The sequence below is a fragment of the Varanus komodoensis genome, unplaced genomic scaffold (genome assembly GCF_004798865.1).
Source record: "Varanus komodoensis strain SLA01 unplaced genomic scaffold, ASM479886v1 scaffold29_3, whole genome shotgun sequence".
Taxonomy (NCBI): Eukaryota; Metazoa; Chordata; class Lepidosauria; order Squamata; family Varanidae; genus Varanus; species Varanus komodoensis.
In genome coordinates, this window is record NW_025335760.1 from 927,991 (window position 1) to 949,622 (window position 21,632).

General features: G+C 58.0%; 1 protein-coding gene across 1 annotated transcript; it reads right to left on the reverse strand.

Moving 5' to 3' along the window:
* Positions 1-3,388: 3,388 nt before the first annotated feature.
* On the reverse strand, positions 3,389-21,506 carry LOC123026174 (neuroglobin-like). Its single transcript, XM_044435482.1, has 5 exons — positions 21,274-21,506; positions 12,473-12,580; positions 5,979-6,099; positions 4,799-4,879; positions 3,389-3,514 (listed from the first exon to the last, which is right to left on the reverse strand). Exons 1-5 carry the CDS (start codon positions 21,504-21,506, stop codon positions 3,389-3,391), a joined length of 669 nt encoding a protein of 222 aa, XP_044291417.1.
* Positions 21,507-21,632: the final 126 nt, after the last annotated feature.

The following is a 21,632-nucleotide window of genomic DNA, read 5'->3' on the forward strand; positions in this document are numbered from 1 at the left end:
CCTCTCTCTTCGAAAACTCTTTCTCCTCTCCAGGGCGGCCGTCTTCTCCCCCCGCTCTGCAGAACTGGCTTTCCACCACCACAAGGCTGGAACGAAGCCGCAGCTAATTGCTTGCTGCAATCTTTATTTTCATAACCTTTTTATTGTTCGTGTTGTGCTCAAATGCTGGCCCAGCAGCCGGGTTGTATTTGGCCCCAAGAGGCATCTTACTGCAATCAGGAGCCAAACAGATAAAAGGAATGAAAATAACGAGGCTTCTTTGATGGGGTGGGAAGCCCAGGAAAACAGAGGCGCAAACAGCAACACCGTCCACGGCAGCTGCCCCAAACGACGCCGGGAAGCGAACACCGGGGGCGGGGGGGACTTGGGGGACTGTTAGGACAGGCCCAAAAAGCATCAGACAAGCCACACTGGATCAGGCCCGGGCCCACCTAGCCCAGCATCCTGCTCACACTGCCTCAGGCAGGGGAGGAGTGCTGCAGCACCTTGCCACCCATGCTCCCCAGCAGCTGGTGGGCACAGGTGCACCGCCTCTGCCCCAGAGGGGCCTCCTGCTGCATGAAGCTGCCCAGTCCTCTCCCAGAGCTGTCCACATTGGCGGCCACCGCCGCACCCGTGAGCGCATCCCGCAATTCTGCAGCACGCGGAGGCGGCCTCCCTTCGACCTCCCGGCTCCGGGAACCCCCACCTGCCAGACGGGGATCTGGGAGCAAGACGCCTCCCTGCCCGTTTCCTCCCCGCAGCGACCCAGGCGGCCCTCCCGTGCAAGCCCCAGGGCCTTGGCCGTGGGTGAAAGGGGACTGTGGGGCCGTCCGGCTGCCAGCTTTTCCCTGGGACAGCCTCCAGGACAGCAGGGGTGAAGACGTGCGGGCCAGGGGGCCCAAGGCGGCCCTCCGAGGGCCCCGGGGCCGCACCCCTTTCTGCCTCCTGCTGCTGCTGGCTCCCCCCCCCCCCGCCCTTCTCAAGGGCCGACACACCTCTCCTGACCTGACACTCAGGCCAGAAGCTGCCATATGCAGAGGCTGAGACGTCGCTCTGTTTTAAATCCAGGCCCCCACATGTCTTTGTTGTTGTTAGTCGCAAAGTCGTGTCCGACCCATCGTGACCCCATGGACAACGTTCCTCCAGGCCTTCCTGTTCTCCACCGTCCCCCGGAGTCCACCCAAGCTCACCCCCACTGCTTCAGTGACTCCATCCAGCCACCTCATCCTCTGCCGCCCCCTTCTTCTTTTGCCCTCAATCGTTCCCAGCATTAGGCTCTTCTCCAGGGAGTCCTTCCTTCTCATTAGGTGGCCAAAGTATCTGAGTTTCATCTTCAGCATCTGGCCTTCTAAAGAGCAGTCGGGGTTGAACTCCTTCAGGACTGACCAGTTTGATCTCCTTGAGATCCAAGGGACTCGCAGAGTCTCCTCCAGCACCTCATTCCTTTGGCGCTCAGCCTTCCTTATGGTCCAGCTTTCACAGCCATACATTGCAATAGGGAAAACCATAGCCTTGACTATACGCACTTTTGTTGGCAGGGTGATGTCTCTGCTTTTTAGTATGCTGTCTAGATTTGCCATCGCTTTCCTCCCCAGGAGCAAGCGTCTCTTAATTTCTTGGCTACACTCCCCGCCTGCGGTGATCTTGGAGCCCAGGAAAATAAAATCTGTCACTACCTCCATTTCCATGTCTTTGATTACAGATGCTTTTCTTTTTTTACTGATAACTGTGAAATTTAAAAAAATTAGACTGGCCTCTTTCTCATGCTACTTGGCATGTACATTTTGAGATGCTTTTTATGGTGTTGATTTTTACTAACCGCATCATAGTTTTGCAGTGTTTTTAGCATCGCATAGGAGGCAGATGCATGTGCCGATATTATTGTACGGGGAACCCAAACAGAAACAAAAGCAAAATTGGAGAGCAAACGAAAAGCACACCTTGTTCTTAAAGGAAGCACTTGCCTTCCACGGCAGCATCTGAAAAGAAGCTTTCCCGTGTCTCTCGGATTCAAGGAGAGGCACCTCTTTTAAAATGGACCTGCTTCAGCTGACCAGAATGCTTTTAATCTGAACTACTTCCAGGTTACAGCCCTAAATGCAGCATTAAAGAGAAAGCTGAAAACGGGTCTGAGGATATTCTGCAGATAAAGCATTCATAGGAAAGCAACACTGCATTTAAATACAACCCAATTACCTAAACGGCAAGCAAATCCAAAACAGCGCATGAAAAACACTAACATTAAAAAGCATGACCAAAGGAATGGAATCCCTGAAAGCTTTACTCTGGAGACAGTCCCTGTTTCTCGCAGCATGAAGAAATGCCAGATCTTTTAGCCAACTGGGGACTGAGCCACCTGGGCGCTTTTGAACAAAAGGCTGCTACCTGGCTGGTTTAAAATCTGCTGTATTTTGTGGCAGGGTTGGTTCCCCAGCGTTCGAAGAGCTGCATGTCCTTTCCTGCTTTTCCACCACTTGACCTCTAGGTGGCACTGTGGCACAGCCCGATAGCACAATTAGACAAGTGGAAATAGCATTTCCTTTCGCTTTCCTACATAGCACAGCATTTTCCTGCTCCACAAACTCACCAGAAGTGCTGATTAGACACAGGAGCAAAACCGGACGGTCAAGATGTCCTCCAAAGAACACTTAACATCCACAAGAAGGGAATGAGGAGCACACGAAAAATCTCTCAGGTGGGAAAGCCCCGAGAGGCACCTCTGCGGTTCCCTTGCAGCCCTGGAGGGTGTGGAGAAGCTGGACGGGGGGCTGCAGCGAGCGGCCGGTGCTGCTTCGCTGACCGGAGCCCCCGCCCAGCCTCCATGCCAAGGCGAGCCAGTTCAGGAGCCCAGCCCCACCTGCACAGAGGCGGCACCTCGCGGTCCCCATTCCTCCCACCAGGGTGCCCTGCCCACCCCACCAGCCCTTCCCAGCGGCGACCCTCAGATTCACAGTCGGGGGGCCTGTTGCCTCAAAGAGATGCCCCCATTCAGGACCGCTGGGCTGGGAGCGGGACGACAGCTGTGCTGGATCCACTGGAAAGAAGCGGGCACGGCCGAACGGGCCCCAGCCGCACTGGAAGCCTTGCCGGGTCAGCGAAAGCGGCACCTGCCCGGCCGGGTGCCAAACGGCATGTCCGGAGCCCCGCAGGGCGCTTGCGCACTGTGCCGCTTCCAACATGTCCCCCCCATGTGTGGGGATTCATGTGAAAAAGCTGGTATGAAGGATCTCACGGAAGAGCGGTGCCCATGGCAAGAATCCCGGGTCCCAAAGCCCCTGCCCCAAATTCTCCGCCAACCCCGGTCTTGGCAGCAACGCAGCTCCTGCGGACAACGTCGGAGGCACGCTGGGAGCCCCACGGCCTGGGAAGGCGCTCCGGTGGCCACGTCAGGGCTCGGGCTCGCTGGCTAGGCCTTGCTCGGGGTGGATGCAGCGCCGGCCTTCTGCGCAGAGAGGGACTGGCGGGCCTCCGTCGCCTTCTCTTCCTCGTAGAAGCCCCTTCGCATGGTGGCCACCAGGTACCTGAAGAGGCTCTTGGGGGGAGGAGGAAGGGGCAGCGGGAGAAGACAGACACGCGTCATTCCCGAGTCGCACGGACAGCCTGTCCTTTCTCCCCTGGCAAGGAACCCGAGGGCTCAGGCAGCCCTCCGCTCCAGGGGAGGCACACAACACCCCTGTGAGGAAGGTTCGGCGGGGTACTTGTGGCTGGCCCAAAGGAGATCCAGGCCGGGGGGGAGAACCCGGCTCTGCTGGCCCCCCAGTCCAGCTCCCCCCGCACTGAGCCACATGGGCTCTCTCTCTCGCGTGCCCTGGCTGTGTGGACCGGAAGAGGGCCTGCCAGCCACGCACCCCGCAGCGCAGCCTCGTGCCGGCACCCAGAGCTCGTGGCAGCCACGCGAGCGGGAGAAACGCCCTGCCCTCGCCTCGGCAACCCCACCGCCCCCTGCATGGCTTGGACTCCAACTCCCGTGCCCATGGCCAAACTGGCTGGGGATGCTGGGTGTTGCAGTGCACCGCAGCTGGAGGGCAGAAGGCCGACACCACGGAAGGCTGCTTCCTGTTAAAGGACGCGAGGAATGCCTGTTTCGGGTCTCGGGGAGCAGGGCGAGGACCCTCCTGACCAGGCCGGCCTCAGGCCCTGCACCCCGCTCCCCCCTCGCTGGCTCCCTGCGTCTGGCCTGGAAGCCCAGCCCAGGATTCCTGCCTGCCGGAGGTGCAGGGCGAGGGCAGCGCCCCCAGTTCCATGCCCCACAGCCCCCCACCAGGCCGCGCATCCTCTCCCACCTCCCCGGAAGATGCAGATCAGCTCAGTGGGTGCAGCAAAGGCCAGCGGCACCCCATTCGCCCCCCGCGCCCCCCCAGCATTCGCCGCCTGAGGCCACGGCTCAGCTTGCCCCACGGCGGGGCTGGCCGGCCGATCAGCCCGCCTGGGGAGCATTGGCAAACGCTCGTGCAGCTGCTTGGTGCGTGTCTTCCAAATTTATCCTCCGACTTCAGCATGAATCGTGACCAGATTCTAATCTCAGTTTATAGTTAATCCTGCGAGATGTTTGTGTGTGTTTGACTGGGCCAAAACGGATATAGGGGCGGCGTTCATTTCCGCTTGACTATGTCAACCTTGTCCTCTAGCATGAAACATTCAGATAATCATTCGGAAATGTCATGATCTGCTTGTGCCTTTTAAAAGCATTGCCGAAAGTCACCGTGACACCAAAAGGCGACTTATGTATATCCCGAAGAGACTTTATGGCAGGGGGCTTAGCTTCCTCGCCTTCGGGGTGGCTCCCAGCCATGTTAATCTGGCGAAACGCCCTTACCTCCCAGGCCTTCTCAACCTGTGGAGTCCACTCCTCTTTCAGAATGGGCCGGACAGCTTGGATGAACTGGGCCCCAACGTACTGAAAGGAAAATGAGGGAAGGAGGAAAAGCTGTCATTTTAGGCAGGTGTCGTCACATCACATACCCATAAAACCAGTTCCCTGGGTCCCATTCGACTCTTTTGAAACAGAGCAGCGATCCAACGAAATCTGGTGATGCATTTAAAAATGCGGCATTACAAAGGTCAACCCACGGACCCTCTTTGCGCAGAATTCCAAGCCTGGTGGATCGAACCCACGGGTGGCCGAGTTCTGGGTTGTCACAGCAGGCAAAGTCAGCCACACGGATGGCCCGTGGCTTGTTGGCCACGGACCACCCAGAAAGGCAACCCAGGCACCCAATCCGTACACCACGGAAGCGACTTCTGGGAGGCCTACCTGGGAGGGGCAGCGGGTGTGAGACATGCCCATTCTGAGTGAACAGCTGGGGGATGCCCTTCCTGGCCGTGGGGGCAGCACGACGGCGGGACCCACGCCCGAGGATGGCTGGGGGAACGGAAGATGCGGCTGCCAGCCCCCGGAGAGGGAGGGTGTAGCCTGGCGTCCCGCCCGGTGCCTCCTGGGCCCCCCCCCGCGCTGCGATTCTGCGATGCTCATGGCTCCTCTGTGCCTGCAAAACCGCCGGGGTTGACCCAACGGACACTCGGGAAGCGCTGCTGTGCCGTGGGAGCCAAGCGATGGCCGGCGGTGGGGCGTGGCCTGCGCATGCTTGAACCTGGAGCCACGCTGGGCTTGTTTCACCGTGGCACAGGGGAGACGGCAAAGAGCGGCCCGCTGCCTGCCATTCTGTGCCTGGTCCTGCAGTGCCACGAAGCCCTTCAGAGCAAAGGGAGGAACACACCGAGGAGGAGAGACGCAAACCACCCAGGCACCCGGAAAAGGAGCCACAATTTGCTCACTGGTCTGCCAGACAAACTCTGACAGAGCGACAAACCGTGGCTTCACGATGGGTTAAATAAACCACGGGTTAGTGCCCTGCCCAGCCTGGGTTCCCAAGAGGGGAGAGAAGCCATCTTGCACAGAATCCGCCCGTCTGTCTGGATCGTCCGGCTGCCCAGCACAGCCCTGGGCCCCTCTGCCCTGGTGGGGGCGAGCGTGTGTCCGCCCTCGCTCTTCTTACCTCGTAATACTTGGGAGGAGCCCTGTACCGGCAGTGGCTCCTGCCCAGCTCGAAGGCCAAGAGCTCCAGCTTGCCCTCCTCGTCCAGCCGCGCCACGCTCTTCTCCACGAACGACATCACCCTGCCAACGGAAGGACAGTGCAGGCGAGACCGAGAGGGAAGGTGGATCTGGGAACATGCACGGGCCGGGAGGCAGGTCTCCGGAAATCCGGCTGCAGGACTGGTTTCCGGATTTGGGGAGCTCCTGGCTAGGGATGGATGGGTCTTGTTAGCTCTGCTCAGCAGAGCGGCGCCACATTAAATAAATTAATAAAGCTGTAATAAATTATCAATAGCAGCCAATGCGAATTAATGCAGGTCCGAGGGAAGTGCCAGGCCAAGCAAACATGCCCTCAGTGTTGTGGGAAGCCCTCCACCCGAGGGGATTGCCAAATCTCTCGGGGGGGGAGCATTCTGTCTGGCCGGTGCCGTGACCAAGGAGGCCCTGCCCTCCTCCACGGCCAAATGTGCCTCGATGCAGCATCGGATGGGCAGAGAAGAGACCAGGGCAGGCTGTGCCGAGAGCCCCGTCCCGAGTCCTTTAAGGACCCCCCGAATCGCCGCAGCACCTCGAGCACGGCCCGCTCGACCGCTGCCGCTGGTTTTCTGCACAGGAGAGATATCGTACGTGTGGGCACGTGTTCTGCCAGCAAATCTTGCTACTGTGTTCCATGCAAGATGCAACTTCCAAACTAGTCCCAAGGGCAGCACCATAAACAGAGCAGCTCTGGTGCACAGATTACGGTGGCCAAGTTATCCCTGGCTACAATAAATCTCTTTTATTAGTAGTTCTCTGGCTGAGCAGCCGTGTGAGTATTAAGAGGTTTGGGTTGGTCTACGGCGGAATTCAGTTGAGGGGTCAGGCGCGGGGAGGCCAGCGGCTGGCCTGGAGGTCCAGCCCCATGTCAGAGGCAACGAAGAGGAGCTGAGCACCATTCTTTGAGAAGGGCATTAAGGAACTGGGACAGGCCCGGGGGGGGGGGGGGGGGGGGACCGCACAGGCCCGGAGAGCACGTCCTGCGAGGAAAAGGCAGACAGAGCGGAGTGTGTTTAGGCTGGGGAAGACACCCACTTAGAGCTGGCCCGGCAGCCACCCTCCATATCTGGAGCAGCACTGCAAAGATGGGCGAGCAAACCGGAGGCAGGATCAGGCCGGACGGGCTTGGATGGCAAGACAAATCGATTTCATTGAGCATTGAGAACTTCCTGATGGCCCTGGGGGAGGAGCTGGCCGTCTTGGAGGGCTGTGGGGCCTCCTCCATCGGGTTTTTGAGCAGGGGACCGGCGCCCACCTGGCGGCAAAGGTGCCGTGCTGGCTTTCCTGCATAGACAAGGGCCGGGCTAGATGGCCTCTGAGATCAGCCTCACCTCCGCGATTCTGCCAGTCTATCAGAAACCTTCTGAAAGCTAATCAAGGATGCCCCTGAAAGAAGGGAGCCTCGTCCTAGGATGAACTGGACAGAATGTAAAAAGAGAAAACAAAGACGACTGGACCGGCGTAGGCTGGCGAAGAGTCCGCGGCAGGACGGGATTCTGATGGTTCTTACACGTCAGGCAGCCAAGTCCATCGGTTCCATTAGAGAAGCACAGCTGCCTCCCACCCCTTTTGATGTATTGGTACAATCGAGATTAATAGGAAGACGTTACATAAACATCTCTTTTCACTCTGAAGAATTGTATACAAACCATTCCTTCCCGTAATTTTGGGGTTTTTTTGTGCTTTACTGTGATCTTGGCTGTTGAGGGAACTGATTTTCTTTCATAAAACTCCAACCATGGCTATTTATTTTTGAAAGATGGCATCTAGGGGAGGTTTGTCAGGAAACGTGGGGACAGCTACCAATGGAGAAAAGACTAGCAGGCCAGAGATGCTGCGGCAAGCAGCCTGTTTGCCTTCCAGCTCCTTGCAACTTTATACCGCCCCACGCCGAGGCATCTTGACCCCAGAATCGCTGGTCAGAGCAAACAGCTCCTTCCGATCTCCCCACTTAGGAACCTCTTTCTGCCTGTGGAAAGCACATGGCGGAACATGAGAGAAAATGTGGAACCCCAATAATTTGGGGTCATTTGTAAGCAAAAGGGCAGCAATTCAGCCCTAAACATGGAGCACGGAGCAGCTCGGATGCTTTGTGGGGAGGGGGGCTTGGTGGAGTTGTGGAGCAAGGATTGGAACAGTCTGCCCCACTGCCTGCCTACTCTTTGGAGGATAGGAACAATCTTCCCACAACCCCCACCGGCGATGGGGTCAACGGCAAAACGTAGCCAGAAGAGCGATTTAAGTCCGGAGGGGGACGCTTATGTTCCACAAATGCTCAGCTGCACAGTTGGATGTACATTTTGAAATGAAATCCACCAAATGGTCTGAGACCTAACCCTTGACCCCAGTCTAAATTAGTCACAGCACTTAATTTATATATATTTAGGCAACTTATATTCCACCATGAAAGTGGCTCCAAGGACTCTCTAAGTCCTGCCGGCTTCTTGGCCTCTCTCGGTCAAGTTCATTGGCGAGATCGTGTTCCAGCAAAGCCGCCTGCTCAGAGCGACGCTGGCTGAAGCTGCTCCCTGGGGCTGGGCGAGGCCGACGCGCGTCCCCCCCGAAAGCGAGAGCCCTTCGGGCACAAGCCGAGGGTCTCCGCTTTGCAAACCTTTTCATCGTGTTTCGTTTTTTAAACCATAGTCACACGGCCACTACTGCTCAAGCTTGCGCAAGAGTGAAAACCTCTGCGGGGGGAGCCAGCCGTCCCAGGGCAGCCAGCAGCGACCCTGACGACGCGCCCACAGAGGCTGCCAATGGGCTTTTCTTTGCTCGACAGCCGTTAAGAGGAGAGCCGTCAGGAAACGAAGGTGCGGGTGATGTTTGTACATGGAAATGGGGCAGTGAGATTGACACCCTCTTCATGGAAAGATACTCCTTTGTCTTCTTGTCTGTTTTTCCTGTCCTGTGACGATGGCTGCTCGGCTTGCATGTTTCCCTGAGCCTCTCAGGCCTGGGAAAGAGCAAATATGCTCCCCACCCCGATTCTAAGGAAAAGGCGTTTCGACAGCTAGCTACACGGACACAGGAAGCTGTGCATAGCCCCGGCAAAGCTCCCCTTGTAAAGTAGACCCAGCGTTTTGACAGCTCGCTTCCTGCTGCTATTTCTTGGCAGCTGCGACAGCACCTTTCTCCTTGCAAAGAGGCTGGGATGCAAAATTTGGGAAAGTCCTAAGGAAAAGGGTAAACTGTGCAGGGTCAGGGGAACCAAAGAAAAAGAAAGATGAGGGTCTTGCTTGGAGGGGGTGCAAAGCTCGCCACCCCCTTTTCGTGAGCAAAGGGCAGCTGCATCTTCAACAGCTAACGGCTTGTTGCTGGGTTGTTCCGGGTGGCTTGTGGCAACATCTGAACGGGGCGAGGTGACTTCGACATGGGTTGGACCAAAGGCTGCACAGTTGCCCGGTGAGGGTGGCAGGAAGCCTTCTGTGGCCCCAATTCGGGGCCGTGGCAATTTTGCAGAGGGGTTAAAAGAGGGGGGAAGCCTCAAAGAACAACGCACAAGAGCAGGGCAAGTATTTTCAGAGGGTTAACGTTCTGCAAATTCTTATGGCGCTCCATCCTACCGCAAGTATCTTCGAAAAGGATACGAAAGGGTGGATTTGACCCTTCGTGGCTCCATCGGGTCCATTTGTTAACTTGCACTCAGCGTGGCCTTTTCCATTTAAACTGGAAAATTACTCTCCCTAGTCAGTTTCGGATTCTGCATTTTTGGGTCCTGTTCCCAGCTGCACTGCACTGATCTCTTGCCATACCTCCAGCTGCGGAACACGTTTTCATATCAAATGCAGTTTAACGTATTTTCACATGCAAAATTAACTGATTCGGGGCAGATAGGAAGAGTTTCACTTTGGATCAGTTCCTGGGTTGTGATGATCATTTTTGGCCATTGTCTGCTTTGCAGCAGCTGAATAAAAAGGGCAGGTTGAGCTGCGTGACCATACCTGCGACTGAAATTTTGTTAGAATAGAGGTTTGATCTTGTTGATTTTGCAGCTTCAGAGCTACCTGTGAGAGCAAAAATCTACTTCAACTTACAGCTTATGTTTGCAGATAGTTAATAGCAGTGAATAGCGATGACACCACCGGAAGAATGGAATTAATAACCGGAATGCAATAACAAAGTCTGAACTGGAACAGCCTGTATTTTCCAGCCAAAGGAACGCTTCACTATTATCTGTTTCATAAGGGATTATGGCTCTCAGGCCATACTTAATTCAGCAAAAATGGATGTTTCAAGTAGGTCGGACGCTCTTTAGTATGGGTTTAATACAGGTTGGACATGCACATGGTGGGCATGTCATGAGCAGAGCAGGCTGAGGCCGGGGGTCAGACTAGATGGCCGAGGGGGGGGCCGTCCCGACTCGCTCTGTTTCTGTGGTTCTAATTAAACCAGTCTGTTGTTGGAGATGCAAAACTGCTAATGCATCTCTCTCTCATTCGTTTTCACAACGCCCAATGGCAGCTCACTTTGGAAGGAGGAATAATTTGGATAATTCCTGGGAAGTTCTTTAACCTTTGAAGATACACTGTTTTTGCATGAGCTGCCCATGGATGGAATCTAACGCAAGGTCAACATCAGTGGCTTTTCCACGTCCTCTTGACAGCTAAAAGACTAATATTACAACATTGGAAGGATAAATGAGCCACCTGCAACAACACGCTGGATGGAAGATTAAATGAAGTTTCCCATTTTTCAACAGGTGCCCTTTGGCCTAACTTACACGTGAATAAATATGAGGTTGCCTGTAGCGCCTTCGCCAAAGGAAATGCTGCACTGCTTTTTAATAAGACTAGTCCGCTCCATAATTAAAGGAACCCACAATGCCCAACTAACTAGTGCTGTCGATCGTTCTCTTGAACACTGTTCAAATACTGGTTTCCTTCTTTTTATGGTGCGGTCTGCTTGTTTTTCTACTGCATCATAAAAATAAGTCATAATCAAAAGGCACCCATGGATGGGGAATGTCATTGGTTATGAACTCCAGGGCAGATGTGCAGCAAGAGCTTTTTTTAAGAAATAAGAGGAATCGCCCTGTGGCCGGAGCACGAAGGTGCCGCGAAAGGCTTTAGAAACACGCGCGTGCTGGATTCAAGTCCTATTTCTGAAAGCCTTTGCAGGTGGGCGCCAGGCAGGGGGCTGGCAAAGTTCCCCCCGGAGCCGGAAAAGGGAGGAAGCCCCGAGCCCTGAAGCACCCCGGCCGCGGACGCGCTGGGTGCTGGGCACAGGTGAAAGGGCCACGGGGGGGGGGGGGGGAACGCCCGGCAAGCGGCAGATGGCCAATCGTCCACCGGAGGACTGCGGCTGAGCAACTGTGCACCAGCCTTGGCGGAAGGACGGGGTACAAATGCTTGCAATAAATAAATGCAATGCATAAGCCCGCCGTGGCTTCTTTGGGTACGGCCTCTGCCGGCAGGCAAACTGCCCCTGGCACCCTTGGGGCCGATTTCTTTGGGGCAAATAGTTGAAGACCTTCCTTGTGGACGTGGAGCAGGCGGGAGGCCCAGAGGGAAAGACCCCGCAGCTTGACTCTGGCGCGCCTGTGAGTCCCAGCGTCTTGTCAGCTCAAGCGAACTTTGCGGCTCCCGCGCAGCAACTGCCCAAGAACTTGGAAAAGGGCTGCGGACACACGTGCAGAATCCAGGTCACCAGTGCGCGGTTTACTCTGCTCCTTAACATCTTGATGTTTCTGGGGCTCGTGGTTCAACAAGGAAGCGTCTGACCCCGGCTCTGTCACTCAGTGGCGTGCGAAAGAACGTGGAGCCCTCTGGGACGGGGCTGAGAGTCCACGGCTGCTCCCGGCAGCGAGCCACAACCCCTGGGAAGCGCAGCCCCGTCCGGCACGGCCTGGATCCTTTCCCCCGCCCTGCCCCACGGGACGCGATCCGACCCGCCCTTTCTCTCCGGTCTCAGGGCAAGGGCCAAAGCCAGGCTGGCCCGCCCTGGCCCAGGCGAGCAGCGATGCCATGCCCCCCTCCCGGCCTCCCACCCTGACACGTTTACCTCCCCTCCAGCGAGCACCAGCGAAGGCATGGGAGACCCCGTCGCTGTGCCCTCCCTGAGCGCAACTGCCTCCCCCGCTGCCCCTGGCACCCGGGGTCGCTGCTCACCACCTCCGCCCTCCACCTGCGGGCCTGGCCCAGCCGCCATGGGCGCGCCTGCAAAGCTCTCGCACAATGCGCTCTGCCGGGAGCATGCGCAGTTGGCGGCCGTGAGCCTTTCCCCTGCCGAAACCTGCACAGGTCACCCCAGCCGTGCGCTGCAGGCGAGGGAGGCACTCGCTTGCCCCCCGCCCCGCAAGGGGGACTGCAGCGGCTGATGGGGGCGCCCGAAGCCCCACAAACCAGCCAAGGCCCCCTGACCCGCCGGCGAGAAGGCGGGTGCGTGACCCGGACCCGGGGGACGTGGACCCGTGGCCTACCTGAGCCCGTGAGCTTGCAGCTCCTTGTTCATCTGGAGCTGCTGCAAGTCCTCGATGTCTCGGAAGAGGAAGAAGGCGTCTTTGCACTCCGGGTGGGTCTCGAAGAGCCTGGAGAAGGAGCAGGAGGCTGTCAGGGCGCCGGACACAGTGGCGACCCCGGGAGAACACCGGCGGTCCATCTGGGCCAGCGTTCCCAACCGGGGAGCCCGCAGACGCGTCATGGCGCGACGTTAGGAGCCGCAGTCCTAACCGGGTGTCCCTTTGGGAAGGCTGCCTCCAGACATGCCTTTGCCACTCCTTGCCCTCTCTGTCCCAGAGGCACAGTTAAAACATAACCCCGCTCAACCAAATATCCAAGAGCTCCACCGAGGCCAAGGAATGACGAAGCCACTCTTAAAACAGTGGAGTTTCAGCGCCGCACCTTTCCAGTATTTGAAATGCAACCCACTAAATGCCTGGAGAATAAACATGCCTCACAGGATGCCTAAAACAGAAGGCGGCCCGTGCAGGCTGGCCACTGTGAGGAGCAAGGCCCAGAGAAGACCCCGCTTGCTCTACCTGGGGCACTTCTGGCAGGCTCAGGGGGGCACCTGGGCAGGGACAAGGGCTGGGGCGGTTCACAGGGGAGGCAGTTCCCCGAGGAGCCCGGTGCCGAGCCGCAAGGACAAACGCCACCACAGGGAACTGGGCTGGGAAGCAAGCCCGTCCCCGGGGAGGCCCCTCAGCAGAGCCAAGACCCTCTTGCGCAGAGCACGGGACCCCCAGAGGGGAGGAACACGGCGAGGTGCCTCATGCTGGAGCATTAGGGCCCCCGGGGACTTAGCCTTGGCAGGTTCTCCCCAACTCTGCTCCCCCCAGTTCAAAGGCAGCCTTTGGACTCTGCTGTTTTGTCCAACAAGCAGAACAGGCCTGCGGGCCCTGGGAGAACATCTCGGCAGCCGTGGAAATGTGGGGCGCCCCACCGGGGCTGCGGACACTCCGACTCAGCAGTGGGAATGTGGCATCCGAGGCTGGGCGAGGCTCTGGGAGACTTCGGGGAGAGGGGGAGGGAGGGGAGATCGGGGACTGTCTGGGTGGCTGTACCACCCTGGCTGTGCCTCCGTCGCTCGCTCGGTTTCGTGGGTTTCAAAGAGGGCCGGAGGCAAAGCCGCCTCCTCCCGCCGGCTGGCAGGCCTGGCAGGGCTCGGATCCCGGCAGCCTGTTCCAGGAACGCTTCCATCCAGCCAGCCCCCACGACGGAGCAACCAACATGCGAGCCGGCAGATCGCCTGGGAGCTGTTGTGCAGCTATTCGGGGCCTCGTCCGTCCGTGAGACAGAATCCGGCCTGGGGCCACCGGGGGCGAACTGCGCAAACAACCTGGGCCGATCAGGTGCTGCCTGCTGCAGGCCAAGCATCTGCCGGGTCGGCCCGGGGCTGGCCAGCCGGCCGCTGCGTCCCAAGCCGCGCTGCCCAGCCGCCCCCAACGCGCGGCCCCGCTGTGCTGGGCGCACGCCGAGGTGCCTCGCCCAGACAGCCCTGCCAGCTCTTGCGAGCTCGGGGCTGCGGCCTCCTTGATGGAGCGGATCCACCCCGCACAGGGCTTCCCCTTCTTCCCCCCCCAGGATCGCCCCCCCCCCCCGGGAGTCTCGCCTTGCCATGATGCGCCCAAAGCACAGCAGCTTCGCTTGTGTCACACCCGCTCCCAGGGCACGTTCTGGCTCAATCTGACCCAGGACCCCCTGTCAGACCAGGGAATTCGCAAAGCCCCCCCCCCCGCCCCCGGCACAGTGCTCTGCATGGATCCGCTTCCTTCTCCGCCCAGCGTCCACACCCAGCCGGAGCGATCAGGACTGCCAGGCAGTGGGCGATCGGGGCTCCAGCCTCCAGTGAAATGTCCTTACATCTGAGAATCTGACAAGGACGCCGGAGAATCCAAAACCAGGCCTGTGGCTCTTTCCCGCTATTGACCTGGATATTCCGAGACACGTTGCTTCTGGGCTGTTTGTGGCGGAATCATAACTCCTCGCCACTGAGGACCTCTTCATCCGAAAGCCATTCCCACTCCCCTTGCGAGTCCTGAAGCTGAGACCATCACGACTCGGGTCACACCGTGTTCCTGGATTTAGCCACGTCCTGCCTTTATCTGCTCCGAATCGTCCACTGTCCTTGGATGTTCCAGGCTCCCACAGTATGACAACCCTCTTCTTCCATGCCACACGGAATCTGATGCGCAGACCAGCCCCCTTGCCGATGTGTGGGAAGGGGGCTGGCCCACCTCTGAGGGGGTTAAAAGAACCCCACCAGGTAATGCCCACCGCACCTTGGAGGCTTTTCAGGATGTGCTTCCCAACTTCATCCAATGAGAGCCCCATAAAATGGTGGGCGTGGGACCAGGAACGCAGGCGTCGCAAGAGCGGACCCTCAACTGCGGAGCAAAGGGGTGCCAAACACTTTGGATCATCCGCTACTTCTTCACTCCACTCACAAGCTGCTTTCTAAAGAACCAGAACCAGCTGAACAGCGACTGGGCTCTCTCCACTTGGGGCCCTGCAAAGACCACTAGTATCTGCTAGCGCTTGGTCCAAGTGTCTTGAAAAACCCGCCCCAGCCCCACGCCCTTTCCCCAGCCCGTCACACGCAAGCCTGCACATGTCTCCGCGTGTTCTAAAACAGTTTTCTAGTGCGATGAGCGTCAAATGAAACCACGCCGGCACGCCTGGTGTCTTAATTCTTAACGCACCTTCAGCCCCTGGGCCCGGCACACCCCGAGCCTGGCCCCGGAGCCCCTCTCTCCCGCCGTGCAAGCGACTCCGGCACCCAGTGCATTGCTGGAGCTTCGCATTCTGTCAACAGAAATTGTGTTCAGCACGAACTAGCCCACAGCAGGACCAGCAGAGTTCTTCTGCCCTCGCTTCAGGAGCTCCTTAACATCACAACCGCCGACAGACTGACTGTGTCACTGCAGGAGAAAGAAGATACTGATTTCTGTCAAACCTGGGACTCTTTTTGTCATTGGCTAGAGAAACGGGATTTCATATAGATTTAAATCTGCTTCTAAGTTATCACAAATGGAAAAAAGCGTTGGAGCTGACCGACAGGTCCGATATTTCTGATGATTGAAGTTGTTTTTAGTTTTTCTTTGTTGTAGGGTTATTTTGAATAAAACTTATTAAAAAAAAAAACCATTGCAACTGCCAGAGTCGAGACAGTTCTTGGATCAACTGTGGCCAGAGCCCCGCCAGCTGGATGTGCCCTTCAGCATCCTTCTCAGTTATGTCACTCCAAGTTTATCTGCTTCAGAACTGCCTCCACCCACATCCTGTTCATGCAAAATCCTATTATTTTTGACACTATTGATGTGGTGGTATTACTCCGTGTGGGCTTAATAAAAGTGGAATCCAAACTCAGCAAAGAATGCAAAGAAGAGCCAGTCCTAACTCAGCAAAGAATGCAAAGCTTAAGAGCCAATGGCTACCCGCCCGCCCCCGGCAAGCGCCCCCAGGGACGTCCTGCCGCCCCTGCAGCTCACCGGTGCTTGGCGCTGGGGGGCCTGGGGCCACGCCCAGTGCCGCAGTGGTTCCCGGCTGCTCCCACTCCCCTCTTTCAGGAATGCCTCCGGGACCTTGCAGGGCTACGGGGCAATCGGCAAAGAAGGCCGGTGCTGCTGCAGAAGGCCATGCCTTGTCTGGCAGCCTGCAGGCGGGGATGCCGGCGAAATCCAAAGGGGGGCCGGTCCAGCCGGAACCAGGTGGTCGCCTGCGAGCACCGCGGGGGGCGCCCCAGGCGACCGACACGCCAGCCTTGCCACGCGCCCGAATGGGCATGTTCTTCAGACTGATGCAAATGGGAAGGGTCTGGAGCGCTTCTGCGGCGTCACGCCTCCTTCTGTTCCACCGTGGGACAAAGTCTTTCCAATGATTTAGAAAGCTCCAGGAACCAGCGAAGGAGTCAAGCGGCAGAAATCCCTTCCCGCCACCTGCTCCGATCCATCTGCTCCGCTGGCTGATGGACGCAGCTTTAACGGGGCCGTTCGCCGCCGTGCCGGGCAGCCCGAACAATTAGGAGAGGAGGGAGAGCGGCAGGAGAGACGGACCCCCACGGGAGGGGGTGCCAGTGGCCTCCAGGGTGGCCTAGGGGATGTCTGGGAGCAGCGTTCTCAAACCGCGCCTGCTCCGGATGCAGCGTGCGGAAGAAGCCTGCGGCCATCCGAAACGCTGCCGGATGGAGCGGTGTCGATGGCTAGGAAGCTGGCTGCGCAGCCACCCGCGGGAGCACCAGCAGGGGGCAGAAGCGAGTCGCGAAGGGGCTCTCCCAGCAGTGCTATCTGGAGCTGGAGGACCGATGTGTCTCGTCACCCCCCCTTCCTGGCCGGGCACTGGAAACATCCCGGCTGAGACCCAGAGAGGAGAGAGAGAGAGAGATGGAGGACGGCAAGGAAAGGAGAGGAAGAAAAAGCGCAAGGCCTGGCTGATGCACAGGTGCCCTGAAACTGTCCTGGTGGGTCTGTCTTCAAAGGGCCCAGTGTCCTAAGGACCCCCCCCATTTGTAAAACGGGATGCAGAACCGTGGCGAGGAGGGCGGTTGAGTTTAAGAAAAAAGGAAAGATCAGGGTGGAGAAGCACAAAAGGCACACGTGCAGCTTGGGGCGGGGGGAGATGGTGCCAAGCTCAAAATGCAGGGGGACTGGCCACCCCCAACTCCGCCTCTGCTGCCTGGACTTTTCAGCCAGCGCTTTGCGCCCCGGGGGGCTGATCCGACTCAGAATCACACGGCTGGAGCCAGCATCTGGCACCAGCAGGTCCCCTGGTTTAGCCTCCCTCCTATAAAAATCAAGCCTCTATTCTTTATTTTCCTTTTTCACATTTTGCAATGCAGTCGCAAAGGCCAATGTTTCTGCAGGCCTCGGAACAGCATGAAGAACACGCCCGGACTGCCTGAGCTTGTTTGTCCGAAAACAGTTTTGCAGCCATGCTCTCCCCCTGAGAATCCTGGGAATCCCAGCCTAGCCAGGGATGAGGGGAATTCGGCGATGGGGAGGCAGCAGACCACCCAGAGGAGGAACACCACTTAACCCCGACCGGGACATGCCAAGTGCTTCCATCACTGCGCAGCTCTTGGAGACGGAGGAGACAGAGCTTTTCCTGCACAAAGCGTCTATCATGCAGTTGTGCTGCCTAGTTGTGGATGTTCGCAGGTACACAACCCGCCGTGACCTTCCAGTTTTGCATCTATTTGAAAACAGCACGCTTTACGAGCCTTTTTCAGCTTAAGGGGAGTATTGTCTTTGATGGTGAAAGAAGCCGTCATCGCTACTTGTGTGTTGGCACTGCTCTGTGCGACTATAGTGCCACCTAAGGGTTATGTAGAAGAAAAGCAGGGACTGCTCTTGGTGTTTCGGTTGTTCCACACAAGTTGTTCACTGGCTGGGAATCCACAGTATCTGCTTTCATATTCATTGCAGAATTGAGGTCTGAATGCTACGCAAAGAGTGTTTCCTTTCTTGCTTTTTTGATCCATAAGCTCCAGGTGTCATTGAGGTAAAGCAGAACAGCGCCAATGCAGAAGAAGAATTTCACAATTAAATGCCACGTTTTCCCTGATTTCAGGCGAACAAGCAACCTTGCTGAAATGCTGGCTTAGCTCAGGAGGCGAACTAGAAGGCTGTGCTGTCAGCCAAGGAAGGAGCACACAGCTGGCCAGCCAGCCAGCCAGCCAGACGAAGGCCTGGCAGGTGCACCATAAAAGCCGCGAGCAGAAACGCTGAAACGAGCAGCAGCAGCTTGCGGAGAAAAGCTTACCATTCGCCACTGCTGTGCGGCTCAGAAGGTCTCTCCCCTCTTTCGGTCCAGGTGAGGCCCTCTAATGCCGCAGCCCGTCCAAGAGATGGCTCAGCGGTCGTCCGACAGAAGCCCGCAGGATCCAAGAGCTTGCCTCCAGGAGAGCATGTCCGTCGTCGCCCTCGAAGCCCCATTCTGGAAGCAGGAGCTCGTCCCACAACGGAAGGCGGTCGGCCTGCAGCTCCCCGCGATCTCATGCAGCCGCCGTCCAGCAACATCTGGAGGTCAGCGCATCCCACGCTCCTTCTGCATGATTCATTCGGTCGGCCACCCAGCCCTGCCCTGCCCTGCCCGGCCGTGGCCACCCGGACTCTCTGGAGCTGGGAGCGCCTGTCCCACCCTGCTGCCTCTCCCCGCTGGCCTCCGTGGCGCCCTCCTCACGCAAAGCACGGACACCCGCAGGAGCGGGCCCCTGCCCGAGACACCCGCTCGGGTCCTTCGCGCTTCCAGCAAGACGTCTGGTGCGGCTCCGGGACGCGCGCTTCCAGCTGCCCCGCTCCGAAAGGAGAGCCGCCCACCATGAACGACAGCGAGGGATCGCCAGGTCCTGTTCCAGAAAACTGGGGAGGGGGCACCCTCCAGCCCCTCCGCCTGAGGAAGATGTCCCTTCCTGTTATCTGCCTCCCTGGCCCAGGCTCGCTGCCTCCACACCACCTTGAGATAGCGAGACACAAACCAGACCCCGGAAAAATGCGGCGCAGCTCCAATGCCGTCGCTTGCGCCAAGACACTCCTCAGAGAGGGGAGACGGACACTCTCGCTTGCTCAGGACGCCGGGGCTTATTTTGCTGATTGCATTTCTCAAAATCCAGAGGACTCCGGTTCCTGATCTAACAGGAACCTGAGGTTCTGTCTAAACTTGCTGCTACAGAAGAATACCTCTGAGCATGTGCAAACTGCACTCATCTTCCCAGCTGAATCAGGACAAACCGCTGCCAACCTCCACGCACGTGTGTTTGGAAGCCCTTCGCTGCATCCTCCCTCCCTCCGGCTCTGCACTGCTCTTCTTTAGAAGTTTACCCAAATGCCCTTCTAAAATCGGGGGGGGGGGCTCCAAAGGGGGCAAGGCGAGGCCAGCACCCCGCACAGCACCTTGGGTAATGGTGCAAACCCTCCCGTGCAAACTCCAACAGGCGACTTGGGGCCAGTCACAGACTCTTGGCCCAGCCTACCTCACAGGGTTGTTGTTACAAGGATAAGATTGAGAAGCGGGGGGAGTCTGTGAGTTTCTTGGAAGGAAAAACGGTGGGATGTAAACTTAACAAATAAGGTGCTCCCTGGGCCTGTGACACTGGCTGGACTCGAACTCGGGGCCCTTGGTCCTTGAGCGAGCAGAGCTACGAGGGAGGCACGGGTTCAACTCCCGCCTCGGCCAACCCGCCAGGGAGGCGGCGACCCCAGCAGCCGGGCTGGCGGGCCTGCCAGGTGTGGGTCGGGCAGATTTACGTCTGCAATAAAATCTATTTACCGCCCTTCCTTACATGGTTTGAAGGACCCTGATCCGTATCTGAAGGGCGCTGAGCCCTTCGAGAGAGGCACCGGGACGGCTATTCATGGTCAGGAGGAGAAGGCGGAGCACGGCAGAGCCAAGGCTCCAGTTCCAGCAGGCAGAGCTCCCGGATGGCCCAGCCAACAGGCGGCTCCTGCCCGGAGCATCCGGCCAGCTCGGAGGCGGCCGCCACCAGAGGGCCACCCACTGGGGACTCCCCACGAGGCGCCCCGCTTTCTCTTAGGCAGGGGCCGTGCTCTCTGAGCATCAAGATCTGGCTGGCAACAGCTCCCTTTTGGCAGAGACGCAAGCCAAGCCCGAACCCCCACCCGCCCCCTGAATCCGGGTTTCTGCATTGGGTGCGTTGATCGCCTTCCTGCGAGGGGACACGGATTGCCCTGCTGAGCTGCAGGAGACAAGTCCAGCCGTGGGGACTTGGCCCCTTCCTGTGTCCAGAGCTCAGGCAGCAGCGAAGGCTGCGCAGAGAGCAAGGAGATGCTCCGTTAGAGGCGGCCAGAGGCGAAGCTACGACGTGGCGGAAGGTCTTGAGTTGCGACGAGGGAATAACAGCCGGCAGGGGGGGACACGGTCTCAGACCTCACACTGATTTGCACCAATGCAACGTGCCAGCCTGGCACCCAGCGCTCAGCTCTGGGATCTCCAGATGCATCCCTGAAGGTCACCTTCGTCAAGCCAAACTGTCTCATCCGAATGGCAAAACTATTCACAGCAGCCAGAATGGAAAATAGGAGCTTGGGGGAAAATAAGGATTTTAACCGGGGGCAAATTAAACACTGCAGCTCTGTTGCCGTGGCAGAAAATGCCCCTTCCAGAGGAGGAAAGGGCCAAAATCTCACTTCTCTGCCGAGAGCCGCATAGTATCTCCCCGGCCCCACTGCTGCTTGGGTCTAACCGTGTGCCCACAAGCGGCAAAGAGCATCTTCCGTCCTGCGATCTAGCTTGGCTTCTCAGTTTAGAGAGAGACACGATAAAGGTCTCCCTCGCCCCCTGGGAGCAGCGTGGGAGAGCGCACACACTTTCAGTTCGCAACTCTGCCCTGTGTAGGCATTTTTTGTTGTTTCAAGAGGGCAAATTTTGCCCTGGGGGCAAAATTAACGTGAGACACCACAGTGCGGGAAGCCGGGCCTTTCCCAAAGCTCAGTCAGCTCTCTGAAAAACGGCTGTTGCTCCGGTTCTCTAAAAACACGAGACTTCGCTGCTTCGTCTCTGCAAGGCCCAGTGTGGACGCGAGTCCATCCGTTTCGCACAGGCTGAAAAGCACCCGGCAAAGTGACCCCCATTCCCCGAAGGCTGCCCAGAGCAATCGCCCCCCCCGCGACTCAGCAGATCAAGCCCTTGGCCTGGGCAGGATGGAGCCTACAGTAACCTCCAGGGAACCGCGTGAGCTGAACCTGTGGAATTCCAACCCGCTGTGAGGCTGCGCAGCTCCGGCTCCGGCGCCTGCCTTCAAACAAAACACGAAACCAGCCCTTACCTGATGAAGACGATGATCCCAACCCTCACAATGTCCTTGTGCAAGACCTCCCAGGACTCCCGTACCAGCGTCTTCTGGGCCTCCGAGAGCTGGAGGGGTTCCAGGGTCCCCCCGTTGCCCAGGCACCGCGCTTCCTTGCTCGAACCCAAACCGCCCTCCAGCGCCAAGCAGGGCCTCCCTTCGGCGACAGCCGGGTCCGATGTGACGTCCGGGCTGGACAAGGCGCATCCCATCTTGCTCCGGCCTTTTCTGGGTCCCCAAGGATGCGGCTTGCGCAAATCTTCACCGGTACCTAAAACCCAAATTGACTTTAGACCACGAAGCGATGGAGCACTCATCACAGAGAGGGAACTTATGGC